The sequence below is a fragment of the Pectinophora gossypiella genome, chromosome 26 (genome assembly GCF_024362695.1).
Source record: "Pectinophora gossypiella chromosome 26, ilPecGoss1.1, whole genome shotgun sequence".
NCBI lineage: Eukaryota > Metazoa > Arthropoda > Insecta > Lepidoptera > Gelechiidae > Pectinophora > Pectinophora gossypiella.
This window is the reverse complement of record NC_065429.1, coordinates 205,064-231,565: the sequence shown is the minus strand read 5'-3', so window position 1 is coordinate 231,565 and position 26,502 is coordinate 205,064. Positions and strand designations below refer to the sequence as shown.

The following is a 26,502-nucleotide window of genomic DNA, read 5'->3' as shown; positions in this document are numbered from 1 at the left end:
TCCACTGCGTTATGATGGCTACAACTGCGTTACATTTCGCAGTAACACAGTGCATCGGTAACTCAGTTGTAGAAACCACGTGTATTCTAAAATAGCACTCATATGGTAATTCATTTTATAAAACAGATCGTGTACAATAAATATTTGCTCCTTTTTTTAAAGATATAACGGAAAAGATTATTCAATATTCAAAAAACTCACCTATCACAGCGGTCACGCAGCGGTCTCCCAATTAATACACGCACCTATCCCGCCGGCGTCCTCGCGACTGACTCGGCGAATTTCCAAGCCACGCACTCCCCCCGCGCCCCAATAATATTTGATTATATGTTATACGACTTTTGGCGCAAATGCATACAAAATTCTAATTTTAAGACTCAGTTTCGTATGGTAACATAGTGTTCGTAATTTTTTGGTTTGCCGCGGGGACAGAATAAATATTTTGGAATAATTAAAAACTGATAAAGGAAAATAATATTTAGTATTGTTAAAGTAAAGATTAAATTACGTGTTATTACCGCAAATATTACATTTTAATAGCGTCTTGAAGAATTTTTAAGTAATGTGTGTTTATATGGAGTAAATATATGAGAGGGACAGTGGAATTTTGTAGGGAAACAACTGCGTTACTCAAAAGTACAACTTAGTTACCGTGTTTTTGGTTAAATTCAAATAATTTTGATAAAAACGTGGAACATAAAAGTACGAGTATAACATCAGAAATATACCAATGATAAATGAAAAATAAATGTTTGCTTTATAAAAATCGTGTTTGAACGTGAGAGACAGGTTATGGGACCCAAAATAAAATAATAGCCCAAGCAACTTCCGCAAAGGCCGGTCATAGGATGGGTGACCACAAAAAAAAAAGTTTTCATCTCGAGCTCCTCCGTGCTTCGGAAAGAACGTTAAGCCGTTGGTCCCGGCTGCATTAGCAGTCGTTAATAACCATCAATCCGCACTGGGCCCGCGTGATGGTTTAAGGCCCGTTCTCCCTATCCATCCATAGGGAAGGCCCGTGCCCCAGCAGTGGGGACGTTAATGGACTGATGATGACATTTGGGCGCGTACATCCCACTGCAGTCCACTCATCCCCAATCGAACAGAGAGCAAGGTTATACTCTGTGTTACATCTAGTTAGTTAGCTACATGTTATAGAGTTAGTAATGCCACCTTACCCGTCCGGTACGTACCCGTGTGACGGGGCGGCGCGTGAAGCCGCGGTGCTCCGCCATCACGGCCGACGGATACTCGCGCGCCTCGCGCTCCCAGGGCTCCGCCGGGCAGCGCGGGGTCGACGAGGGGTATTCGCACCTGCACACGACGAATCACGTGTCTCACAACCGGAGCATGCAAATGCCAGACATGAATTCGAAAACGAATTCGACAATCATTGGTTTAGGCATAGGGTTCGAACCTGCGACCTCAAAATGGGAGGCAAGCGTTCTACCAACTGGGCTACCACGGGTTCACGCATGGGATCTTGCGTTTTCGTGGAATATGTTTACAGTTTATGAGTTTAACATTACGTTCTTAGCTAGGTTTACCTGACCCAAAGTCTCACTTGTTGACAGAGTTCATTGGCGGTGCGCAGAGGAAGGGCGCAGTACATAATCATCACTAATTTAAAAGTTACGCTCTTGTCGGTGTATCATCCTCCGTGCTACTTTTTAGGGAAAAATATGGCAGTCGTTCCCTCTTGCCTTCCGCCCCGCAGTACTCTGACGCGAGTGTGATGGCGCCAGAGGCCAGAGAAGTACATTTCAAAGCCGTACTAGGACTCCTGTCCTCCGCCTCTGAATAGTACTGACAGTTACTGCTGCCCTCTGTCCGGTTCCAGGTCGCTGTGACTGCAGTACTCAATCGGATTACAGTAAAAAAAAACAGCCAAATGTCAAGCTCAACATGGCTATTGTATTTTCATAAAATACAATAATAAAGTCGCACTGTCCACGGTTAATATTAAAAAGCGTCTTCGGACTCAGGTGGGCCGAAGTAGGGACAATTTGTTCAGGTGGGGTTTCTCGGATGTCTCGGACTTAAAGTGCAAGTGCGGCACTGTTCCCCAAACGATGGAACATCTTCCATCGTGTCCTGCGTGCCCTAACACCTGCATGCAGGAGGATCTGATGAGCGCTGCAGATAGCGCCATACTTGTTGCCAAGTTTTGGTATGATACTATTTAGTTCGCCATCGACACGATAAGAAGATTAATAAGCGTTACTCACGGTAACAAATATCGGGGGAGGGGTGTGGAAGCTCGGATAGGTGCGGGGCAGAGTGTCCTTTCTATACGTATAGTTGTTTATACGTAGAATATATTAAATACGAATTGAGACATAATAATGTTACCTCTCAGGTCGCTCGTAGTACTGGTCGTGGTACTGGTGCGGCGAGGAGACCGCGCCGGCGCGGCACTCGCCGTTGGACGCGTACGAGTACTCCTGCGCACACACGTAATGGTAAGTTACTCATATTTATGGATCGAGAAATATGTTATAAACTGGTATCAAATTTTATTTTATCACTAATACACATAATGGTGTCGATGAAGGCAACCACCAACTTAATTTGACAGGATTAAAACTAGCTTAATCTCTTTCTCGTACGTATTGTTAGTGAAGGAGGGCACTAGCCAAGAGCTGTTTAACTAAAATTAGCTCCCCATTTGTCCGGCCAAGTAGTTAATGCCATCTGCATCTAATCTACAATAAGTCACGTTCAAACAAAAAGTGTCAACACGGTATGAACACAGTATTATGTGTTTTAGTGATAATTATAATCGCGTAAATCTCATACAATTTTATTTTACAGATAAATAAATTAAAAAAAAAATCATTAGGGAAACTAGGTATGCTCAATCCTATGACAAGACGCCATTGCTAGCCCATTGACGACTTTGGAATTGGTATCTCCTACTTTCCAAGGACGTAAATTTTATAATTGAAAATAATTATAAAATCATGAATTTTGCGATTGAAAATTAAGGAATTACTGATTAATGTATTTAATTGCTAATACTTGTCACATATATAAAAAACAATAAAACTGTAACTAAAAATTCAATCCTCACAAAGTAAATATAAAAACATTTAGTCGTGGGTAATTTATTTATTACGAAATGGCAACGCAGGGTGGGATGACGTCAGCTGGGGTAACCTTGAAACACTAGCTGTCAGTTTTGAGGATACATGGTTTTCTTACTTAAAATAAGATTAGGAGGTGTCTCTGCTGGAACAAATCTTAAAATAAAATAAAAATTGTGTGTACATATGTTCTTTTTGTGTAATCGTTTGCGCGCGTTTTTCTTTGGGTTTGTTCTTGTAAATATTAGTATTTACTTTGAGTAGCAACTCTTAGAAAACTGTAGAATTTATCGATTCGTGAAGGTTGGTGGAAGGAGTCGACAACATTCTTATGCCAAACTTACTACTTGGGGATAAAATCGATGTAAATGTATTGACATTGAGTGGCAACGCTTAGAAAACTGTAGAATTGATCGATTCATGAAGGTTGGTGGAAGGAGTCGACAGCATTCTTAGGCCAAACTTACTACCTAGGGGTAAAATTTATCCAAATGTATTGACTTTGAGTAGGAACGCTTAGAAAACTGTAGAATTGATCGATTCATGAAGGTTGGTGGAAGGAGTCGACAGCATTCTTAGGCCAAACTTACTACTTGAAGATAAAATTGATGCAAATGTATTGACATTGAGTGCCAACGCTTACAAAACTGTATATTTCATCGATTCATGAAGGTTGGTGGAAAAAGACGACAGCATCCTTAGGCCAAACTTACTACCTAGGGGTAAAATTAATGCAAATGTATTGACTTTGCGAGGCAACTCTTAGAAAACTGTAGAATTGATCGATTCATGAAGGTTGGTGGAAGGAGTCGACAGCATTCTTAGGCCAAACTTACTACTTTGGGATAAAATTAATGCAAATGTATTGACTTTGAGAGGCAACTCTTAGAAAACTGTAGAATTGATCGATTCATGAAGGTTGGTGGAAGGAGTCGACAGCATTCTTAGGCCAAACTTACTACTTGAAGATAAAATTGATGCAAATGTATTGACATTGAGTGGCAACGCTTAGAAAACTGTATATTTCATCGATTCATGAAGGTTGGTGGAAAAAGTCGACAACATCCTTAGGCCAAACTTACTACCTAGGGGTAAAATTTATGCAAATGTATTAACATTGAGTGGCAACGCTTAGAAAACTGTATATTTCATCGATTCATGAAGGTTGGTGGAAGGAGTCGACAGCATCCTTAGGCCAAACTTACTACCTAGGGGTAAAATTTATGCAAATGTATTGACATTGAGTGGCAACTCTTAGAAAACTGTAGAAGTGATCGATTCATGAAGGTTGGTGGAAGGAGTCGACAGCATTCTTAGGGCAAACTTACTACATGGGGATAAAATCGATGTAAATGTATTGACTGTGAGTGGCAACGCTTAGAAAACTGTATATTTCCTCGATTCATGAAGGTTGGTGGAAAAAGTCGACAGCATCCTTAGGCCAAACTTACTACCTAGGGGTAAAATTTATGCAAATGTATTAACATTGAGTGGCAACGCTTAGAAAACTGTATACTTCATCGATTCATGAAGGTTGGTGGAAGGAGTCGACAGCATCCTTAGGCCAAACTTACTACCTAGGGGTAAAATTTATGCAAATGTATTGACTTTGAGAGGCAACTCTTAGAAAACTGTAGAATTGATCGATTCATGAAGGTTGGTGGAAGGAGTCGACAGCATTCTTAGGCCAAACTTACTACTTTGGGATAAAATTAATGCAAATATATTGACTTTGGGAGGCAACTCTTAGAAAACTGTAGAATTGATCGATTCATGAAGGTTGGTGGAAGGAGTCGACAGCATCCTTAGGCCAAACTTACTACCTAGGGGTAAAATTTATGCAAATGTATTAACATTGAGTGGCAACGCTTAGAAAACTGTATACTTCATCGATTCATGAAGGTTGGTGGAAGGAGTCGACAGCATTCTTAGGCCAAACTTACTACTTTGGGATAAAATTAATGCAAATGTATTGACTTTGGGAGGCAACTCTTAGAAAACTGTAGAATTGATCGATTCATGAAGGTTGGTGGAAGGAGTCGACAGCATTCTTAGGCCAAACTTACTACTTTGGGATAAAATTAATGCAAATGTATTGACTTTGAGTGGCAACGCTTAGAAAACTGTATAATTGATCGATTCATGAAGGTTGGTGGAAGGAGTCGACAGCATCCTTAGGCCAAACTTACTACCTAGGGGTAAAATTTATGCAAATGTATTGACATTGAGTGGCAACGCTTAGAAAACTGTATACTTCATCGATTCATGAAGGTTGGTGGAAGGAGTCGACAGCATTCTTAGGCCAAACTTACTACTTTGGGATAAAATTAATGCAAATATATTGACTTTGGGAGGCAACTCTTAGAAAACTGTAGAATTGATCGATTCATGAAGGTTGGTGGAAGGAGTCGACAGCATTCTTAGGCCAAACTTACTACTTGAAGATAAAATTGATGCAAATGTATTGACATTGAGTGGCAACTCTTAGAAAACTGTAGAATTGATCGATTCATGAAGGTTGGTGGAAGGAGTCGACAGCATTCTTAGGCCAAACTTACTACTTGAAGATAAAATTGATGCAAATGTATTGACATTGAGTGGCAACGCTTAGAAAACTGTATATTTCATCGATTCATGAAGGTTGGTGGAAAAAGTCGACAGCATCCTTAGGCCAAACTTACTACCTAGGGGTAAAATTTATGCAAATGTATTGACTTTGAGAGGCAACTCTTAGAAAACTGTATACTTCATCGATTCATGAAGGTTGGTGGAAGGAGTCGACAGCATCCTTAGGCCAAACTTACTACCTAGGGGTAAAATTTATGCAAATGTATTAACATTGAGTGGCAACGCTTAGAAAACTGTATACTTCATCGATTCATGAAGGTTGGTGGAAGGAGTCGACAGCATCCTTAGGCCAAACTTACTACTTGAAGATAAAATTGATGTAAATGTATTGAAATTGAGTGGCAACGCTTAGAAAACTGTAGAATTGATCGATTCATGAAGGTTGGTGGAAGGAGTCGACAGCATTCTTAGGCCAAACTTACTACTTGAAGATAAAATTGATGCAAATATATTGACATTGAGTGCCAACGCTTACAAAACTGTATATTTCATCGATTCATGAAGGTTGGTGGAAAAAGACGACAGCATCCTTAGGCCAAACTTACTACCTAGGGGTAAAATTAATGCAAATGTATTGACTTTGCGAGGCAACTCTTAGAAAACTGTAGAATTGATCGATTCATGAAGGTTGGTGGAAGGAGTCGACAGCATTCTTAGGCCAAACTTACTACTTTGGGATAAAATTAATGCAAATGTATTGACTTTGAGAGGCAACTCTTAGAAAACTGTAGAATTGATCGATTCATGAAGGTTGGTGGAAGGAGTCGACAGCATTCTTAGGCCAAACTTACTACTTGAAGATAAAATTGATGCAAATGTATTGACATTGAGTGGCAACGCTTAGAAAACTGTATATTTCATCGATTCATGAAGGTTGGTGGAAAAAGTCGACAGCATCCTTAGGCCAAACTTACTACCTAGGGGTAAAATTTATGCAAATGTATTGACTTTGAGAGGCAACTCTTAAAAAACTGTAGAATTGATCGATTCATGAAGGTTGGTGGAAAAAGTCGACAGCATCCTTAGGCCAAACTTACTACCTAGGGGTAAAATTTATGCAAATGTATTAACATTGAGTGGCAACGCTTAGAAAACTGTATACTTCATCGATTCATGAAGGTTGGTGGAAGGAGTCGACAGCATCCTTAGGCCAAACTTACTACCTAGGGGTAAAATTTATGCAAATGTATTGACTTTGAGAGGCAACTCTTAGAAAACTGTAGAATTGATCGATTCATGAAGGTTGGTGGAAGGAGTCGACAGCATTCTTAGGCCAAACTTACTACTTGAAGATAAAATTGATGCAAATGTATTGACATTGAGTGGCAACGCTTAGAAAACTGTATATTTCATCGATTCATGAAGGTTGGTGGAAAAAGTCGACAGCATCCTTAGGCCAAACTTACTACCTAGGGGTAAAATTTATGCAAATGTATTAACATTGAGTGGCAACGCTTAGAAAACTGTATACTTCATCGATTCATGAAGGTTGGTGGAAGGAGTCGACAGCATTCTTAGGCCAAACTTACTACTTTGGGATAAAATTAATGCAAATGTATTGACTTTGCGAGGCAACTCTTAGAAAACTGTAGAATTGATCGATTCATGAAGGTTGGTGGAAGGAGTCGACAGCATTCTTAGGCCAAACTTACTACTTTGGGATAAAATTAATGCAAATGTATTGACTTTGAGAGGCAACTCTTAGAAAACTGTAGAATTGATCGATTCATGAAGGTTGGTGGAAGGAGTCGACAGCATTCTTAGGCCAAACTTACTACTTAGGGGTAAAATTTATGCAAATGTATTAACATTGAGTGGCAACGCTTAGAAAACTGTATACTTCATCGATTCATGAAGGTTGGTGGAAGGAGTCGACAGCATCCTTAGGCCAAACTTACTACCTAGGGGTAAAATTTATGCAAATGTATTGACTTTGAGAGGCAACTCTTAGAAAACTGTAGAATTGATCGATTCATGAAGGTTGGTGGAAGGAGTCGACAGCATTCTTAGGCCAAACTTACTACTTGAAGATAAAATTGATGCAAATGTATTGACATTGAGTGGCAACGCTTAGAAAACTGTATATTTCATCGATTCATGAAGGTTGGTGGAAGGAGTCGACAGCATTCTTAGGCCAAACTTACTACTTGAAGATAAAATTGATGCAAATGTATTGACATTGAGTGGCAACGCTTAGAAAACTGTATATTTCCTCGATTCATGAAGGTTGGTGGAAGGAGTCGACAGCATTCTTAGGCCAAACTTACTACTTTGGGATAAAATTAATGCAAATGTATTGACTTTGGGAGGCAACTCTTAGAAAACTGTAGAATTGATCGATTCATGAAGGTTGGTGGAAGGAGTCGACAGCATTCTTAGGCCAAACTTACTACTTGAAGATAAAATTGATGCAAATGTATTGACATTGAGTGGCAACTCTTAGAAAACTGTAGAATTGATCGATTCATGAAGGTTGGTGGAAGGAGTCGACAGCATTCTTAGGCCAAACTTACTACTTGAAGATAAAATTGATGCAAATGTATTGACATTGAGTGGCAACGCTTAGAAAACTGTATATTTCATCGATTCATGAAGGTTGGTGGAAAAAGTCGACAGCATCCTTAGGCCAAACTTACTACCTAGGGGTAAAATTTATGCAAATGTATTGACTTTGAGAGGCAACTCTTAAAAAACTGTAGAATTGATCGATTCATGAAGGTTGGTGGAAAAAGTCGACAGCATCCTTAGGCCAAACTTACTACCTAGGGGTAAAATTTATGCAAATGTATTAACATTGAGTGGCAACGCTTAGAAAACTGTATACTTCATCGATTCATGAAGGTTGGTGGAAGGAGTCGACAGCATCCTTAGGCCAAACTTACTACCTAGGGGTAAAATTTATGCAAATGTATTGACTTTGAGAGGCAACTCTTAGAAAACTGTAGAATTGATCGATTCATGAAGGTTGGTGGAAGGAGTCGACAGCATTCTTAGGCCAAACTTACTACTTAGGGGTAAAATTTATGCAAATATATTGACTTTGAGAGGCAACTCTTAGAAAACTGTATAAATTGATCGATTCATGAAGGTTGGTGGAAGGAGTCGACAGCATTCTTAGGCCAACCTTACTAATTGAAGATAAAATTGATGCAAATGTATTGACATTGAGTGGCAACGCTTAGAAAACTGTATATTTCATCGATTCATGAAGGTTGGTGAAAAAGTCGACAGCATCCGTAGGCCAAACTTACTACTTAGGGGTAAAATTTAGGCAAATGTATTAACATTGAGTGGCAACGCTTAGAAAACGGAATACTTCATTGATTCATGAAGGTTGGTGGAAGGAGTCGACAGCATTCTTAGGCCAAACTTACTACTTTGGGATAAAATTAATGCAAATGTATTGACTTTGAGAGGCAACTCTTAGAAAACTGTAGAATTGATCGATTCATGAAGGTTGGTGGAAGGAGTCGACAGCATTCTTAGGCCAAACTTACTACTTGAAGATAAAATTGATGCAAATGTATTGACATTGAGTGGCAACGCTTAGAAAACTGTATATTTCATCGATTCATGAAGGTTGGTGGAAAAAGTCGACAGCATCCTTAGGCCAAACTTACTACCTAGGGGTAAAATTTATGCAAATGTATTGACTTTGAGAGGCAACTCTTAAAAAACTGTAGAATTGATCGATTCATGAAGGTTGGTGGAAAAAGTCGACAGCATCCTTAGGCCAAACTTACTACCTAGGGGTAAAATTTATGCAAATGTATTAACATTGAGTGGCAACGCTTAGAAAACTGTATACTTCATCGATTCATGAAGGTTGGTGGAAGGAGTCGACAGCATCCTTAGGCCAAACTTACTACCTAGGGGTAAAATTTATGCAAATGTATTGACTTTGAGAGGCAACTCTTAGAAAACTGTAGAATTGATCGATTCATGAAGGTTGGTGGAAGGAGTCGACAGCATTCTTAGGCCAAACTTACTACTTGAAGATAAAATTGATGCAAATGTATTGACATTGAGTGGCAACGCTTAGAAAACTGTATATTTCATCGATTCATGAAGGTTGGTGGAAAAAGTCGACAGCATCCTTAGGCCAAACTTACTACCTAGGGGTAAAATTTATGCAAATGTATTAACATTGAGTGGCAACGCTTAGAAAACTGTATACTTCATCGATTCATGAAGGTTGGTGGAAGGAGTCGACAGCATTCTTAGGCCAAACTTACTACTTTGGGATAAAATTAATGCAAATGTATTGACTTTGCGAGGCAACTCTTAGAAAACTGTAGAATTGATCGATTCATGAAGGTTGGTGGAAGGAGTCGACAGCATTCTTAGGCCAAACTTACTACTTTGGGATAAAATTAATGCAAATGTATTGACTTTGAGAGGCAACTCTTAGAAAACTGTAGAATTGATCGATTCATGAAGGTTGGTGGAAGGAGTCGACAGCATTCTTAGGCCAAACTTACTACTTGAAGATAAAATTGATGCAAATGTATTGACATTGAGTGGCAACGCTTAGAAAACTGTATACTTCATCGATTCATGAAGGTTGGTGGAAGGAGTCGACAGCATTCTTAGGGCAAACTTACTACCTAGGGGTAAAATTTATGCAAATGTATTAACATTGAGTGGCAACGCTTAGAAAACTGTATACTTCATCGATTCATGAAGGTTGGTGGAAGGAGTCGACAGCATCCTTAGGCCAAACTTACTACCTAGGGGTAAAATTTATGCAAATGTATTGACTTTGAGAGGCAACTCTTAGAAAACTGTAGAATTGATCGATTCATGAAGGTTGGTGGAAAAAGTCGACAGCATCCTTAGGCCAAACTTACTACCTAGGGGTAAAATTTATGCAAATGTATTAACATTGAGTGGCAACGCTTAGAAAACTGTATACTTCATCGATTCATGAAGGTTGGTGGAAGGAGTCGACAGCATTCTTAGGCCAAACTTACTACTTTGGGATAAAATTAATGCAAATATATTGACTTTGGGAGGCAACTCTTAGAAAACTGTAGAATTGATCGATTCATGAAGGTTGGTGGAAGGAGTCGACAGCATTCTTAGGCCAAACTTACTACTTGAAGATAAAATTGATGCAAATGTATTGACATTGAGTGGCAACGCTTAGAAAACTGTATATTTCATCGATTCATGAAGGTTGGTGGAAAAAGTCGACAGCATCCTTAGGCCAAACTTACTACCTAGGGGTAAAATTTATGCAAATGTATTGACTTTGAGAGGCAACTCTTAAAAAACTGTAGAATTGATCGATTCATGAAGGTTGGTGGAAAAAGTCGACAGCATCCTTAGGCCAAACTTACTACCTAGGGGTAAAATTTATGCAAATGTATTAACATTGAGTGGCAACGCTTAGAAAACTGTATACTTCATCGATTCATGAAGGTTGGTGGAAGGAGTCGACAGCATCCTTAGGCCAAACTTACTACCTAGGGGTAAAATTTATGCAAATGTATTGACTTTGAGAGGCAACTCTTAGAAAACTGTAGAATTGATCGATTCATGAAGGTTGGTGGAAGGAGTCGACAGCATTCTTAGGCCAAACTTACTACTTAGGGGTAAAATTTATGCAAATATATTGACTTTGAGAGGCAACTCTTAGAAAACTGTAGAATTGATCGATTCATGAAGGTTGGTGGAAGGAGTCGACAGCATTCTTAGGCCAACCTTACTAATTGAAGATAAAATTGATGCAAATGTATTGACATTGAGTGGCAACGCTTAGAAAACTGTATATTTCATCGATTCATGAAGGTTGGTGAAAAAGTCGACAGCATCCTTAGGCCAAACTTACTACTTAGGGGTAAAATTTAGGCAAATGTATTAACATTGAGTGGCAACGCTTAGAAAACGGTATACTTCATTGATTCATGAAGGTTGGTGGAAGGAGTCGACAGCATTCTTAGGCCAAACTTACTACTTTGGGATAAAATTAATGCAAATGTATTGACTTTGAGAGGCAACTCTTAGAAAACTGTAGAATTGATCGATTCATGAAGGTTGGTGGAAGGAGTCGACAGCATTCTTAGGCCAAACTTACTACTTGAAGATAAAATTGATGCAAATGTATTGACATTGAGTGGCAACGCTTAGAAAACTGTATATTTCATCGATTCATGAAGGTTGGTGGAAAAAGTCGACAGCATCCTTAGGCCAAACTTACTACCTAGGGGTAAAATTTATGCAAATGTATTGACTTTGAGAGGCAACTCTTAAAAAACTGTAGAATTGATCGATTCATGAAGGTTGGTGGAAAAAGTCGACAGCATCCTTAGGCCAAACTTACTACCTAGGGGTAAAATTTATGCAAATGTATTAACATTGAGTGGCAACGCTTAGAAAACTGTATACTTCATCGATTCATGAAGGTTGGTGGAAGGAGTCGACAGCATCCTTAGGCCAAACTTACTACCTAGGGGTAAAATTTATGCAAATGTATTGACTTTGAGAGGCAACTCTTAGAAAACTGTAGAATTGATCGATTCATGAAGGTTGGTGGAAGGAGTCGACAGCATTCTTAGGCCAAACTTACTACTTGAAGATAAAATTGATGCAAATGTATTGACATTGAGTGGCAACGCTTAGAAAACTGTATATTTCATCGATTCATGAAGGTTGGTGGAAAAAGTCGACAGCATCCTTAGGCCAAACTTACTACCTAGGGGTAAAATTTATGCAAATGTATTAACATTGAGTGGCAACGCTTAGAAAACTGTATACTTCATCGATTCATGAAGGTTGGTGGAAGGAGTCGACAGCATTCTTAGGCCAAACTTACTACTTTGGGATAAAATTAATGCAAATGTATTGACTTTGCGAGGCAACTCTTAGAAAACTGTAGAATTGATCGATTCATGAAGGTTGGTGGAAGGAGTCGACAGCATTCTTAGGCCAAACTTACTACTTTGGGATAAAATTAATGCAAATGTATTGACTTTGAGAGGCAACTCTTAGAAAACTGTAGAATTGATCGATTCATGAAGGTTGGTGGAAGGAGTCGACAGCATTCTTAGGCCAAACTTACTACTTGAAGATAAAATTGATGCAAATGTATTGACATTGAGTGGCAACGCTTAGAAAACTGTATACTTCATCGATTCATGAAGGTTGGTGGAAGGAGTCGACAGCATTCTTAGGGCAAACTTACTACCTAGGGGTAAAATTTATGCAAATGTATTAACATTGAGTGGCAACGCTTAGGAAACTGTATACTTCATCGATTCATGAAGGTTGGTGGAAGGAGTCGACAGCATCCTTAGGCCAAACTTACTACCTAGGGGTAAAATTTATGCAAATGTATTGACTTTGAGAGGCAACTCTTAGAAAACTGTAGAATTGATCGATTCATGAAGGTTGGTGGAAAAAGTCGACAGCATCCTTAGGCCAAACTTACTACCTAGGGGTAAAATTTATGCAAATGTATTAACATTGAGTGGCAACGCTTAGAAAACTGTATACTTCATCGATTCATGAAGGTTGGTGGAAGGAGTCGACAGCATTCTTAGGCCAAACTTACTACTTTGGGATAAAATTAATGCAAATATATTGACTTTGGGAGGCAACTCTTAGAAAACTGTAGAATTGATCGATTCATGAAGGTTGGTGGAAGGAGTCGACAGCATTCTTAGGCCAAACTTACTACTTGAAGATAAAATTGATGCAAATGTATTGACATTGAGTGGCAACTCTTAGAAAACTGTAGAATTGATCGATTCATGAAGGTTGGTGGAAGGAGTCGACAGCATTCTTAGGCCAAACTTACTACTTGAAGATAAAATTGATGCAAATGTATTGACATTGAGTGGCAACGCTTAGAAAACTGTATATTTCATCGATTCATGAAGGTTGGTGGAAAAAGTCGACAGCATCCTTAGGCCAAACTTACTACCTAGGGGTAAAATTTATGCAAATGTATTAACATTGAGTGGCAACGCTTAGAAAACTGTATATTTCATCGATTCATGAAGGTTGGTGGAAAAAGTCGACAGCATCCTTAGGCCAAACTTACTACCTAGGGGTAAAATTTATGCAAATGTATTGACTTTGAGAGGCAACTCTTAGAAAACTGTAGAATTAATCGATTCATGAAGGTTGGTGGAAGGAGTCGACAGCATTCTTAGGCCAAACTTACTACTTGAAAATAAAATTGATGCAAATGTATTGACATTGAGTGGCAACGCTTAGAAAACTGTATATTTCATCGATTCATGAAGGTTGGTGGAAAAAGTCGACAGCATCCTTAGGCCAAACTTACTACCTAGGGGTAAAATTTATGCAAATGTATTAACATTGAGTGGCAACGCTTAGAAAACTGTATATTTCATCGATTCATGAAGGTTGGTGGAAAAAGTCGACAGCATCCTTAGGCCAAACTTACTACCTAGGGGTAAAATTTATGCAAATGTATTGACTTTGAGAGGCAACTCTTAGAAAACTGTAGAATTAATCGATTCATGAAGGTTGGTGGAAGGAGTCGACAGCATTCTTAGGCCAAACTTACTACTTGAAAATAAAATTGATGCAAATGTATTTTCATTGAGTGGCAACGCTTAGAAAACTGTATATTTCATCGATTCATGAAGGTTGGTGGAAAAAGTCGACAGCATCCTTAGGCCAAACTTACTACTTAGGGGTAAAATTTATGCAAATATATTGACTTTGAGAGGCAACTCTTAGAAAACTGTAGAATTGATCGATTCATGAAGGTTGGTGGAAGGAGTCGACAGCATTCTTAGGCCAAACTTACTACTTGAAGATAAAATTGATGCAAATGTATTGACTTTGAGAGGCAACTCTTAGAAAACTGTAGAATTGATCGATTCATGAAGGTTGGTGGAAGGAGTCGACAGCATTCTTAGGCCAAACTTACTACTTTGGGATAAAATTAATGCAAATGTATTGACTTTGAGAGGCAACTCTTAGAAAACTGTAGAATTGATCGATTCATGAAGGTTGGTGGAAGGAGTCGACAGCATTCTTAGGCCAAACTTACTACTTGAAGATAAAATTGATGCAAATGTATTGACATTGAGTGGCAACGCTTAGAAAACTGTATATTTCATCGATTCATGAAGGTTGGTGGAAAAAGTCGACAGCATCCTTAGGCCAAACTTACTACCTAGGGGTAAAATTTATGCAAATGTATTGACATTGAGTGGCAACGCTTAGAAAACTGTATACTTCATCGATTCATGAAGGTTGGTGGAAGGAGTCGACAGCATTCTTAGGCCAAACTTACTACTTGGGGATAAAATCTATGCAAATGTATTGACTTTGAGTGGCAACTCTTAAGAAACTGTATATTCGATCGATTCATGAAGGTTGTTGGAAGGAGTCGACAGCATTCTTAGGCCAAACTTACTACTTTGGGTTAAAATTTATGCAAATGTATTGACTTTGAGAGGCAACTCTTAGAAAACTGTATATTTCATCGATTCATGAAGGTTGGTGGAAGGAGTCGACAGCATTCTTAGGCCAAACTTACTACTTGCGGGTGAGAATGATGCAAATGTATTGACTTCGAGTGGCAACGCTTAGAAAACTGTATATTTGATTGATCAATGAAGAATGGTGGAAGGTATCGACTGGTTTCTTAGACCAAACTTACTACTTGGGGGTAAAATTTAAGCAAATGTATTGACTTTGAGTGGCAACGCTTAGAAAACTGTTTATTTGATCGATTCATGAAGGTTGGTGGAAGGAGTCGACAGCATTCTTAGGCCAAACTTAGTACTTGGGGATAAAAATTATGCAAATGTTTTGACTTTGAGAGGCAACTCTTAGAAAACTGTAGAATTGATCGATTCATGAAGGTTGGTGGAAGGAGTCGACAGCATTCTTAGGCCAAACTTACTACTTGAAGATAAAATTGATGCAAATGTATTGACATTGAGTGGCAACTCTTAAGAAACTGTATATTTGATCGATTCATGAAGGTTGGTGGAAGGAGTCGACAGCATCCTTAGGCCAAACTTACTACTTGGGGATAAAATTGATGCAAATGTATTGACATTGAGTGGCAACTCTTAAGAAACTGTATATTTGATCGATTCATGTAGATTGGTGGAAGAAGTCGGCAGCATACTTAGGCCAAACTTACTACTTAGGGCTAAAATTAATGCAAATGTTTTGACTTTGAGTAGCAACTCTTAGAAAACTGTATATTTGATCGATTCATGAAGGTTGTTGCATGGAGTCGACAGCATTCTTGGGTCAAACTTACTACTTGGGTATAAAATATAAATTAGGGATGGGCCGAAGTTCGTTTCACATTCGGTTAAACCGAAATCCAGCAGGTTTAACCGAACCGTTTTACTTCGGCCGAAGTTCGAATTCGGCGTTGTCTTAAACCCAATGTTCAGCCGAAGTTCGAATTCGGTATAATCCACATTCGGCCCATCACTAATAAATATCGACCTGTTATTATCACGTTAATATCATGATAAATATCATTGATAATTATTCTTTCGAACCCTGCATACAACATAACATATAATCACGCCTATATGTTTTATCGGGGTAGGCAGAGCGCTAAGTGATCATAGAACTACTCGATGCCACATTCGACAAGTACTGTGAGGGTAGGTAAGCAAGTTGGAACATGTATTGTGTTTAGTGGTGATAGATTGTCAGCTTTTTGCCCACCATACAATACAACTCTCATCCATTTTATTGGCTTTTTATTTTTTTTAACTTTACGTGAATCTAAAACGAGTTTATTACCTATCTACCACCCAATTTTTTTTTCATTCATTTAGGTACCTACTTAGGTATGTATTTCCGTTTTAGTAGGTAAGTACCTACAAAAAGTAATGATATCCAATCAAAAACATAAATGTGAAGTGAGAGCCAAGTTCAATATTATGATTAATGCCTTGGTTGTTGACTTCAACGACAATAGAAGTGAGATCTAAATGGGTGCCAAGTTTGATGGTCAGTTCTGAAATTTATTTATAAGTAACAGTATAACATAATATCATATCTTCTTATAACATAGGATAATGTATAGTAGCCTTAGGTTTGTCTTGGCTAGTTTTCATTTCTTGAACTTGGCTTGACACGCTACCGCGTGTCTAGATGTATCTTATACATAAAAATGATGAATGTAAAATAACAAGCTACTCAAAGGTAATGGATTTATAGCAGTAGTTACGTGAAATATTTTACATTATATTTGATGAAATTAACATAAAGTATTTATCCATAATGATTACTATTATTACCCATTATCATTATTTTTTTTAAATTTTATTAGGGATTAGAATTTTGAATGGTTGAAACACATCTGTCAGTATCTCATAGCCTCATAGGAAAGTTTGTATGCGTGTATACTTCTATCTTTCTGTGTGTAATTTGGGCGTTATGTCTGTGTGTTTGTAGTATTGTAGTTAAGGGTAGTATGTTCACCTTCACGCTATGCGCGGATAGGGAGTGTCGCAGAGCCGCGTCCTCGGGCGAGCGAGCGCTCCTTGCCTGCAATATGGGGAAGATTTTCACATGGGGCATATTTTATCCATCATAATAATAATAATAATTCATATATTCGCCTTAAAAATGGCAGGTACAATTTGCAGATGGTCAGCATTTAGCATGGTTTATTTTTGTTTGATTATTACACTAAACATATTGACACAACACAACAACATATTAAACATATTAACATATTGAAGACTATAGAGAACCGGAGAGGAAATATGATTGGCCACCTGATATGACACGATTCATTTATAACAAACATTATAGAAGGAAAAATTGAAGGGAAGAGAGGAAGGGGTAGACCTAGGATAACATTTATGAAACAAATAAAAGAGAAGGTGCAGGTCGTGTCGTATCGGGAGGTGAAGGTTTTGGCGGGAAGAAGAGAGGAATGGCGGTTACTCCACCGACAAGAGTGCAGCTCTTAAATAGAGAGAGAGATTACACTAAACACCAGCCAGGTAGAGCCTTCAGCGCTCCCCTTTTGTCCGGCCAAGTAGTTAATACCATCTGCGTCAAATCTACAATAAGTCACGTCAAAAAAAAATCAGCCAGGTAGGGTTCATTAAATAAAATGTTTTTAACATAACGTAGGCTCACGATTATGCCCCACTGGGGTAGTCAGAGGTGCATCCATCGCAAGACGAACTAAGTACCCATGGGCCGTTAAGGTCAGACAATCGCTAATTACTTGATAAGTCCCTTATTGTGTTCGATGCGATGACAGAATAATAAAAAAACAGGTTATTATTATATCGATCACGAAAAAAGATTAACAAAAATATTGTCGAACATTTCAAAGCCAGGTAAATGAGGCTGTGATCTGACATATTGCAAAATGAAAACATCAGATGTGCGATCGGTTAGAGCTCTCAGGGCGGTGATAGTTCTCAGGGCTGTGAGAACTCTAAGGACTGTGAGATCTCTCAGAATTTTGATGTTTCTCAGGGCGGTGAGAATCCTAGTTAATGCCTCGTAGCAAATCAGATCACATTAAAATAATGTATGTTTACTCACCTCGTAGTGTGAGCGCGTCATAGCGGGCGCGGGCGCGGCCGGGGCGGTGTACTCGTATCGTTCCTCGCTGTCCGGGGACGCCCCGCCCGGCGCGCGACGTGTGGGTGACTGGGGGTACTGTATATGACATAACATACACAATTATAAACATTACACTGGAGGCTCCATACTAGGGAATGCAATCCTGACTCGAGATCGCAAATACGAGATCCCGCGCGATTGGTAATATCCAATCTATTATCTTTTTTTTTGGAGTCCTAGTATGGCTTTGTAAAAGACTACTCTGGGCGCCATTACACTTGCGTCAGACAGAGTAAGTACTCTGTTTAAAGTTAAATGCTACACCGACAAGAGCGTTGGCTCTTAAATTGATGATGATCTTTTTTTAGTAGCTATTATGTTTACGACAAAATGTTAGTGCTTGTCTCAGGGTTCACTTATTAAATAAGGGAACCTTTATATTTACTGACTCAGGGTATATCAAATTACTCAGGGCACAGTTATTACATCAGAATATGTTTACTGGCACAGAGAATTTCTCCCAAAGTATATACGTATAAGTTAATGTAAATATTCCTAAAGGTAAATAAAGTAAATTTGTTAGGCACTTGTCGCATACCAATATGACCGTTAAAATGACAACCAATGCACACACGTAGTTTATAAATTTATAAACTACGCTTTATGTTATATTTATATAACATAAAGCGTCCCGTACAAACCTGATGTGTGTCAGGGCGCGGGGGCTCCGCTGGCGGCTCGGGCGCACCCTCCGAGCTGTCGCTGCCCTACATGCACATACATTATGGGGGTTAGTCCTACACACATACACACTGTTATTGGATAACGTGATAACCAGACCAGAAAACCAATAAAATATTAAAATTATTCATTACTCTGCTGTATCTCTCTCTCTCTCTTCTATCGTGTGGGTTGTGAGGTGGATAACCAACCTCAGCAACTCTTGTATCCGGGTTATTATTGAGCCGCCAAAGGACATGACATGACATGACATGGCTCATGTAACGACTACTTACTTACGTCAGTAAGTAGTAACCGGGACCAACGGGTTAACGTGCCTTCCGAAACACTGATCGTCTTACTTTCGGACAATGAGGTGATCAGCCTGTAATGTCCTAACCAAACTAGGGAACACAAAATGGTTTTTGTGATATGTCCCCACCGGGATTCGAACCCGGGACCTCCGGATCGTGAGCCCAACGCTCAACCACTGGACCACAGAGGCCGTTATTCTGCTGGACTATTGAAATGATGAAGACGACATTAAAAAAATATATCTTTCAAAAAACATATGAGAGGAATGAAGTTTAGAAGGTTCGAAACAAATTTCTCAGACTGGGTGGGAGGTCTCACCGCTCCCCATTTGTGCAGAATATAAAAATAAATTTGTCGTTTTTTTTTTAAGCTGGCATCATCGAAGCCAAAACGAGAGATATATATATAAATTAAGTATTATAGCTTAAGTATTATAGCTTTCTGGTCTGGATTATGAACATTGTAGCGAGCACATTAAGTATAACAGATACATATCATTACAATTCATACATAATTAAGATGACAGCGATAATGATTTTAATAGATGATCAAGTTACAGCCAATTTTAATGATTTTCCCACATTTCATGAATCAGTTACTGATCGGTTATTTTTTGATTAATGATAATTATCCAATCACACATTTCAAAATTATCATAATTATGAAATCCAAACATGTCTACGAGACAGCAATATTTTTTTTATTAAAAATATATATCTATATATATATAAAACGTACCAGCATTATAAAAATAACATTGATATTGCACCACAGAGAGTATAAACTTCACAAATAATACATGCAACATTACATTGCAATTCATTAATTACATAGCAAACAAAAACACAGTAACATAAAACCACAGACAAAATTCCTTGTCATTTCCATGAAGACCGAATGTCCTTTAACTGCGTGACGTGTGAAGTGTCCGCGGTGCGGATACGGTCTCACTAACACCCTGTATTGATCAAAGTGGTAGGTATAATACACGCACATGTCCTCGCGGGTGGTAGGGCTCCGGTTCGGGCTCAGGCGGAGGCTCGCGCTCCGGGCTCGACTCGCACGACCGCACGCGCCGGCACTGACCATACGACTCCTGTTGCTGAAAACATACATATAATTATCATTAAATAATCATTTTTGGTTAAATTCACGATCTACTCTGAACCGGCGTGCGTGTGTCAAACGATTGATGAATGCGGAGGAAGCAAGAGAAGTGTGTCATGATCGAAGCAAGTGGAATTCCGTGGTGTCTGCCTACCCCAATGGGAAATAGGCGTGATTTTATGTATGTATGAAACGAACCTGCTGTGGGTATCCTTCGTCGTCGGAATCGGGTATGTAGACGCCGCGCCGCATCGCTTCTGTCACCTGCAATGTAACGCGTAACTCTATCATCATCATCATACCACTACTTAGCGTTATTGTGATTTGTGACTCAGGGCAAATTTTCAAAATTCAGAACATTTCTTCTAACTCAGGGTATATTTACTGACTCAAGGCATATCTACTAACTCAGGGCATATCTACTAACTCAGGGCATATCTACTAACTCAGGGCATATCTTCTAACCCTGTGTATATTCACTGACTTAGGGTATATCTACTAACTCAAAAGGTATATTTATTTTCGGTTGTGTACCCACCTCCTCAGGTTGTACGGGAACATTGTCCAGCTTCTCCAAGTTCGGCAGGTTGCGTAGTACTGTCATCCTATACCTGAAACATTATGATATTAATAAGACAATAGGGTAGTTAGCACCAGTATTGTCGTTAATTACTTTAATTTTTTTTACTGATGCAAGATATAGTTTCTCAGGATATACTGGAGTGTTTTCTCAGGGTATATATGCTTTTTTTATACGTTATGCTGGTATCTAGACCTTGTCAGACATAACATTAATTACTGTTTTTTTTTTATTTCAGAACATGTTTGCTGTACAGAGTTGATCCAGAACCGATACAATTATGTATGGATCTTTCGTCAACGCTGGGGGTGAGTATTTGTTTTTTTTATTTAAAAGTGTGGTGGTGCATCGCGTATACATTATATTGTATTGAAGGCAGAGTCTCGGGATATATTTAAATTTCCTCAGGGTATATCAATATTTTCTCAGGGTATATCATTATGTAAGTACTCACTCAGGGTGTGTAGTGCAGGGGTTCTCGTCGAGCCAGAGGCTGGTCAGGACGGGCAGTCGTCTGAGATGCCTGATCTCGCGCAGGTCGCGGATGTCGTTTTTGCGCACGTACAGTTCCCGCAGCCGCCGGCAGCCCGCGAAGTCGGTTAAGGTCCGGATCTTGTTTATACTGGAATTATAATAATGATAATTAAAATTTGCCTGAAGATTTGATATGTTTTTTATAGAAACGAAGATTAAATAGAAATATGTATTTAATAAGTCAGCAATTGTGATATAACTCAGTTGCAAGAACGCTTCACTATCACTGTGAGGTCGCAGGTTCTAATCCTAACACCGGCCTAAACCAATGACTTTCCAATTCGTTTTCGAATTCATGTTTAGATCATAAATGATTATCACGTGCTCAGCGTTGAAGGATAACATCCTGAAGAAACCCACATTCCTGAGAAATGCGTTTCGGAGGTATGTGACCTAACCTGTGTTTGGTCAGACAGGCAGTCGCTTCTGTAAAAAACCGGATCTGTCAAATCTTTAGGTTAGGTTAGCGGACTCCAGGGTAATGCTACGGAGATGATGACCCGTGAAAAGACCGGAAGGAAACTAGAAACTTGACCCTGCAGAAGACAATAGAGCGGCGTCTCCCCCTCCCCACAAGGCCGGCCAATCGGAGCGTGGCGCCGGCGTTGCCCAACAGCACGCACTCTTGACCAATCGCTAGTTTCAATATCGAACGCGATAAATTAAATTTCGAACGGAAACATTGTCGTAATTTTCGCTAAGGACTTTTGAATTTTAAACACAATACATACATTAATGAGCAATATAATGTACCCACTTGAGGACTCTGTCGCACTAACATATTTGACATTTAGTGAGACTTACAGTACAATTTGTCAAAAAGTTAATGTGACATAGTACCAAAGTGTATACATATTAATGCTCGTGACCGTACATACATAAACTGACGCCCGTACTTGTCAAGAGTGTAGGACATTACAGTCTGATCACCTGATTGTCCGAAAGTAAGATGATCCGTGCTTGGGAAGGCGAGTTAAGCCGTTGGTCCCGGTTACTACTTATTGACGTAAGTAAGTAGTCGTTACATTAGCTATGTCAGGGGCCCTGTAACCCTGACACCAGGGTTGATGGGGTTGGTACTCCACCTCACAACCCACACTCGAACAACCGAAATCTCAGCCGCGAGAAGTTAAGTTATACAGGGTGTTAGTGATGACACAGTAAGGAATACTAAGGAGGATGATTCAGACCATGACTCCGAGCTAATATCATACATACATAAACTCACGCCCGTAATCCCTAATGGGGTGGGCAGAGCCACAAGTAATCAAAGACAACTTGCAGCCACTGTTGATACGAAGTCCTAAGATGGATATGATGAACCTTATGGTGATAAGGGATCAGCCTATCGCCCATAACATTAGTCCATCATGTTAGAGGACACAATCCCTCTGTCGGTTTTTACGACAGAGGGATTGTGATAGCTAATATCAAGTAGTTTTTTTTTGAGACCGACAGAGGGATTGCGTCCTCTAACATGATGGACTAATGTTATGGGCGATAGGCTGATCCCTTATCACCATAAGGTTCATCATATCCATCTTAGGACTTCGTATCAACAGTGGCTGCAAGTTGTCTTTGATTACTTGTGGCTCTGCCCACCCCATTTGGGATTACGGGCGTGAGTTTATGTATGTATGTATGTGTTTTTTTTTGAGAAATTACTTTCATATTCATACTTTTGCGACGGAAAATTCCACTTAATATTAACTCAGAATCATGGTCTGAATTATCCCACTCAGTATTCGTTACGGTGTCACTAACACCCATACCTACTTGTATATAGCTACCTGTATGTACTGGTACGGGGTTCATGATTTTTTTTAATTATTTTCCGTTTCATACTTTTGCGATGGAAAATTCCACTTAATATCAACTCGGAATCATGGTCTGAATCACCCCCCTTAGTATTCGTTACTATGTCACTTACCTACACATATATGTGCGTATATTATGTCTGTCTGTAGTACCCACCGGGGGTAACGCCCGCGTCGCACCCCCGCCCCCGGTCACGTCACCGTCGCGTCACGCGTCACGACGCGCACTAACAACGCACGCAGCGCGCATGCGTGAACACGTCGTGCGCACGATTCGCATTTGTAATGTAATACTCTACGCACTTTTTTGATTACGTACGGGCTTGAGTACCTACTCAAGTTGTTCCTAATTTGAATCCCGGTTCTGGCTCGAAATCACTAAATTCGACTTTGAATTTGAATTCATGTTTGTTTTTTTTTTGACGTGACTTATTGTAGATTTGCCGCAGATGGCATTAACTACTTGGCCGGAAAATTCATGTTTGGATTATTGATAATTGCTATTCAATATTCTTTATTTGCATGCAGAACGATGCCCAAGACAGGGATGGTTGGAAAGAGAAGGGGGAGACCTTTACCCAGCAGTGGGACATCAAGAGACTCCATCATCATCAATTGCCACGCTCTTGTCGGTGTAGCATTTTCCATTCCAGTCTATCAAAGGCCAATTCCTTGATTACCCTATAAGACACGACGTAAACCTTTTCTTTAATCTGCTCCATCTAAGCTCTTCTTGGTTTAAATCAGACTACAGAAAAATAAATCCATACTTTTGCAACGGATGATTCAACTTGACTAATTCAGGATCGTGAGCGGAATCATCCCCCTCAGTATTCGGTACGGTGTCACTAACACCCTCATCATCATCATCAACCCAGCATCATCCCGTTTCCACAGGATCCGCTTACCTAACCTGAAGATTTGACAGGTCCGGTTTTTTTATTATTTATTTTATTTATTATTATTAAGCCTTAAGTATAACATTAATGAACGCTGGATGCGGGCAGTGCAGGACCGATCGTCGTGGAGATCATTGGGGGAGGCCTATGCCCAGTAGTGGGCGTCATACGGCTGATGATGATGAAGTATAACATTAGTTTAAATGCAATACAGAAGCGATTGCATGTCTGACCTTCCAACCCGCGAAGGGAAAACCAGCCCAATACAGGTTAGGTCACATACCTCCGAAAATGCATTTCTCGGGGATGTAGTTTTCCTCACGATGTTTTCCTTCGCCGCTGAGCACGTGATAATAATTAACACCCTGTATGTGCATATTATGTTCACGCCTCGTCGCCAACGGGTTGGGTTGCGTTTCCTTCACCTAATCGGGTTGCACAATGAGTAAGTTAAGCATCTGCATAATATGTTAATATCAGCGCAATGTTTAACTCCACAGCCTTCGAGGTCTAGTAGTTAAGCATTGAGCTCACGATCCGCAGGTCCTAGGTTCGATTCTCTGTGGCCGTGTCCGGTGGGAAGAATCTTCTTCTGTCGTGTGGGTTGTGAGCTGAAGCACCAACCTCATCAACCCTGGTGTCAGGGTTATTATTGAGCCGCCGAAGGCCCCTGACATGGCTCATGTAACGACTACATACTTACATCAGTAAGCAGTAACCGGGACCAACGGCTTAACGTGCCTTCCGAAGCAGGTGATCAGCCTGTAATGTCCTAATCAAACTAGGGATCATAAACTGATTTTTGTGATATGTCCCCACCGGGATTCGAACCCACGGAGGTCGTTGGTGGGAAGTATAGTATTACCTGAGTGCCAGCACCTCGACGTTAGGCATCCTCCGTAGCAAGCTCACGTCTCCAAGCTCCGCGCCCCTGGGGACAAGACAGGAGAAATTATCAACAACATAACATAGGTTTAAAGATTATTTATTCTCACTTAAGACAATACAAAGTCACTTACATGAGAAAAAAGATAAACTAGGTTAAAACTAAAATTAATTTCATCGTTCACATAAATCGTAGTAGATGTTTAAATTTGTATGTACATGAAACATAGATAAGTATCAAATAATTGTTGTAAAACATGTGATTTAAGCTGTGATAATAATAATTTTAATTTGGTTCTATTTACAAATCATTGTATCATACATAATTATTTTTTAACTTTTTGTTTATAGCTATATTTTACAATACTATATTTAATTATAATTTGATTCAAACTGTGCTAATAATTAATAATATAAATGTTGATTTTAAAACAAGAATATTTGTTTTTTTTAATATATTAGTAATACTAAATAATTAATAATATATCTCAGTTATCAAGGTGGCGGATGGGAAAATATTTAATGTCGTGTGTCACTTGCCACCAGTGGTGGCAAACGTGGTGGTGGCCAATGGGTATACCCTAAAAAGATTGTTCCCGTAGACCACCACTGGTGGCGGATGGGAAAATATTTAATGTCGTGTGTCACGGGCCACCAGTGGTGGTAAACAGGGGGTGGCCAATGGGAATAAACCCCGGTTCAGAGTATATCGTATCTGGTCATATCACGCTAAAATATTAAATATCTCCTACACTCGAAGGTTGCAGATGGGACTGCACGACAACCGCGCCGCGCGCGGCGCGAATTATATTTACCGCTTGGACCAATAAACGATACAAATGCTATCTACGTAGATGGATGTCAAACGGCTATTGGTCGAAGCGCTCAATATAATTCGCGCGGCGCGCTCGGCGCGGTTGCCGTGCCTACTGGAAGAGATTGCTACTTAGCAATAAGGCCTCCTATTGTACTCTTTCTATTTGTGCAATAAAATATTTGTTGTGTTATGATATAGCTGGCGAGAAGTGGGTGTATGTATGGACTCCTCTGCCTACCCCATCTGGGATACAGGCGTGACGCTATATTATGTTTATGAAAAAAATAGGTCAGTTCAGTATTTAGGCGTATGCGGAACTACACGTTAGTGAAGTGACCTCATTTATTGTCGCAGTGAGCGGCCACCAGTGAAATGGTCATATTTCATGAAATAGAATATCACCATAGAATAGAATGTCGTGGCCAGATCTTAGAATCATATTATGATACGCTTTGAAACCATGTCACATTAACTTTTTCGACAAATTAAACCGTAAGTCTCATTAAATGTCAAATACGATAGTGCGACAGGATTCCAAAGTGGGCACATGATATTGCTTATC

At 39.5% G+C, this 26,502-nt stretch overlaps 1 protein-coding gene and 1 long non-coding RNA gene across 7 annotated transcripts in view; both read right to left on the bottom strand.

Moving 5' to 3' along the window:
- Positions 1 to 26,502, bottom strand: part of LOC126378452 (cilia- and flagella-associated protein 410) — a 51,041-nt gene that overhangs the window by 6,075 nt on the left and 18,464 nt on the right. Inside the window, exons 2-11 of one of the 6 annotated variants that reach the window (XM_050026820.1) lie at positions 25,104 to 25,169; positions 21,443 to 21,610; positions 20,947 to 21,019; positions 20,607 to 20,672; positions 20,296 to 20,403; positions 18,968 to 19,033; positions 18,246 to 18,362; positions 17,160 to 17,225; positions 2,353 to 2,444; positions 1,179 to 1,314 (exon numbers count right to left, since the gene is read on the bottom strand). In XM_050026820.1, coding sequence (XP_049882777.1) covers positions 1,179 to 1,314; positions 2,353 to 2,444; positions 17,160 to 17,225; positions 18,246 to 18,362; positions 18,968 to 19,033; positions 20,296 to 20,403; positions 20,607 to 20,672; positions 20,947 to 21,019; positions 21,443 to 21,610; positions 25,104 to 25,169 — 958 coding nt within the window. The remainder of the gene's footprint in view (positions 1 to 1,178; positions 1,315 to 2,352; positions 2,445 to 17,159; positions 17,226 to 18,245; positions 18,363 to 18,967; positions 19,034 to 20,295; positions 20,404 to 20,606; positions 20,673 to 20,946; positions 21,020 to 21,442; positions 21,611 to 25,103; positions 25,170 to 26,502) is intronic. The other 5 variants (XM_050026822.1, XM_050026821.1, XM_050026825.1 and 2 more) reach the window with 5 other exon arrangements.
- Positions 6,282 to 12,988, bottom strand: LOC126378581 (uncharacterized). The gene is made up of 3 exons (XR_007568105.1): positions 12,904 to 12,988; positions 10,322 to 11,919; positions 6,282 to 8,353 (listed from the first exon to the last, which is right to left on the bottom strand). It is a non-coding gene; the product is annotated as an uncharacterized LOC126378581 (long non-coding RNA).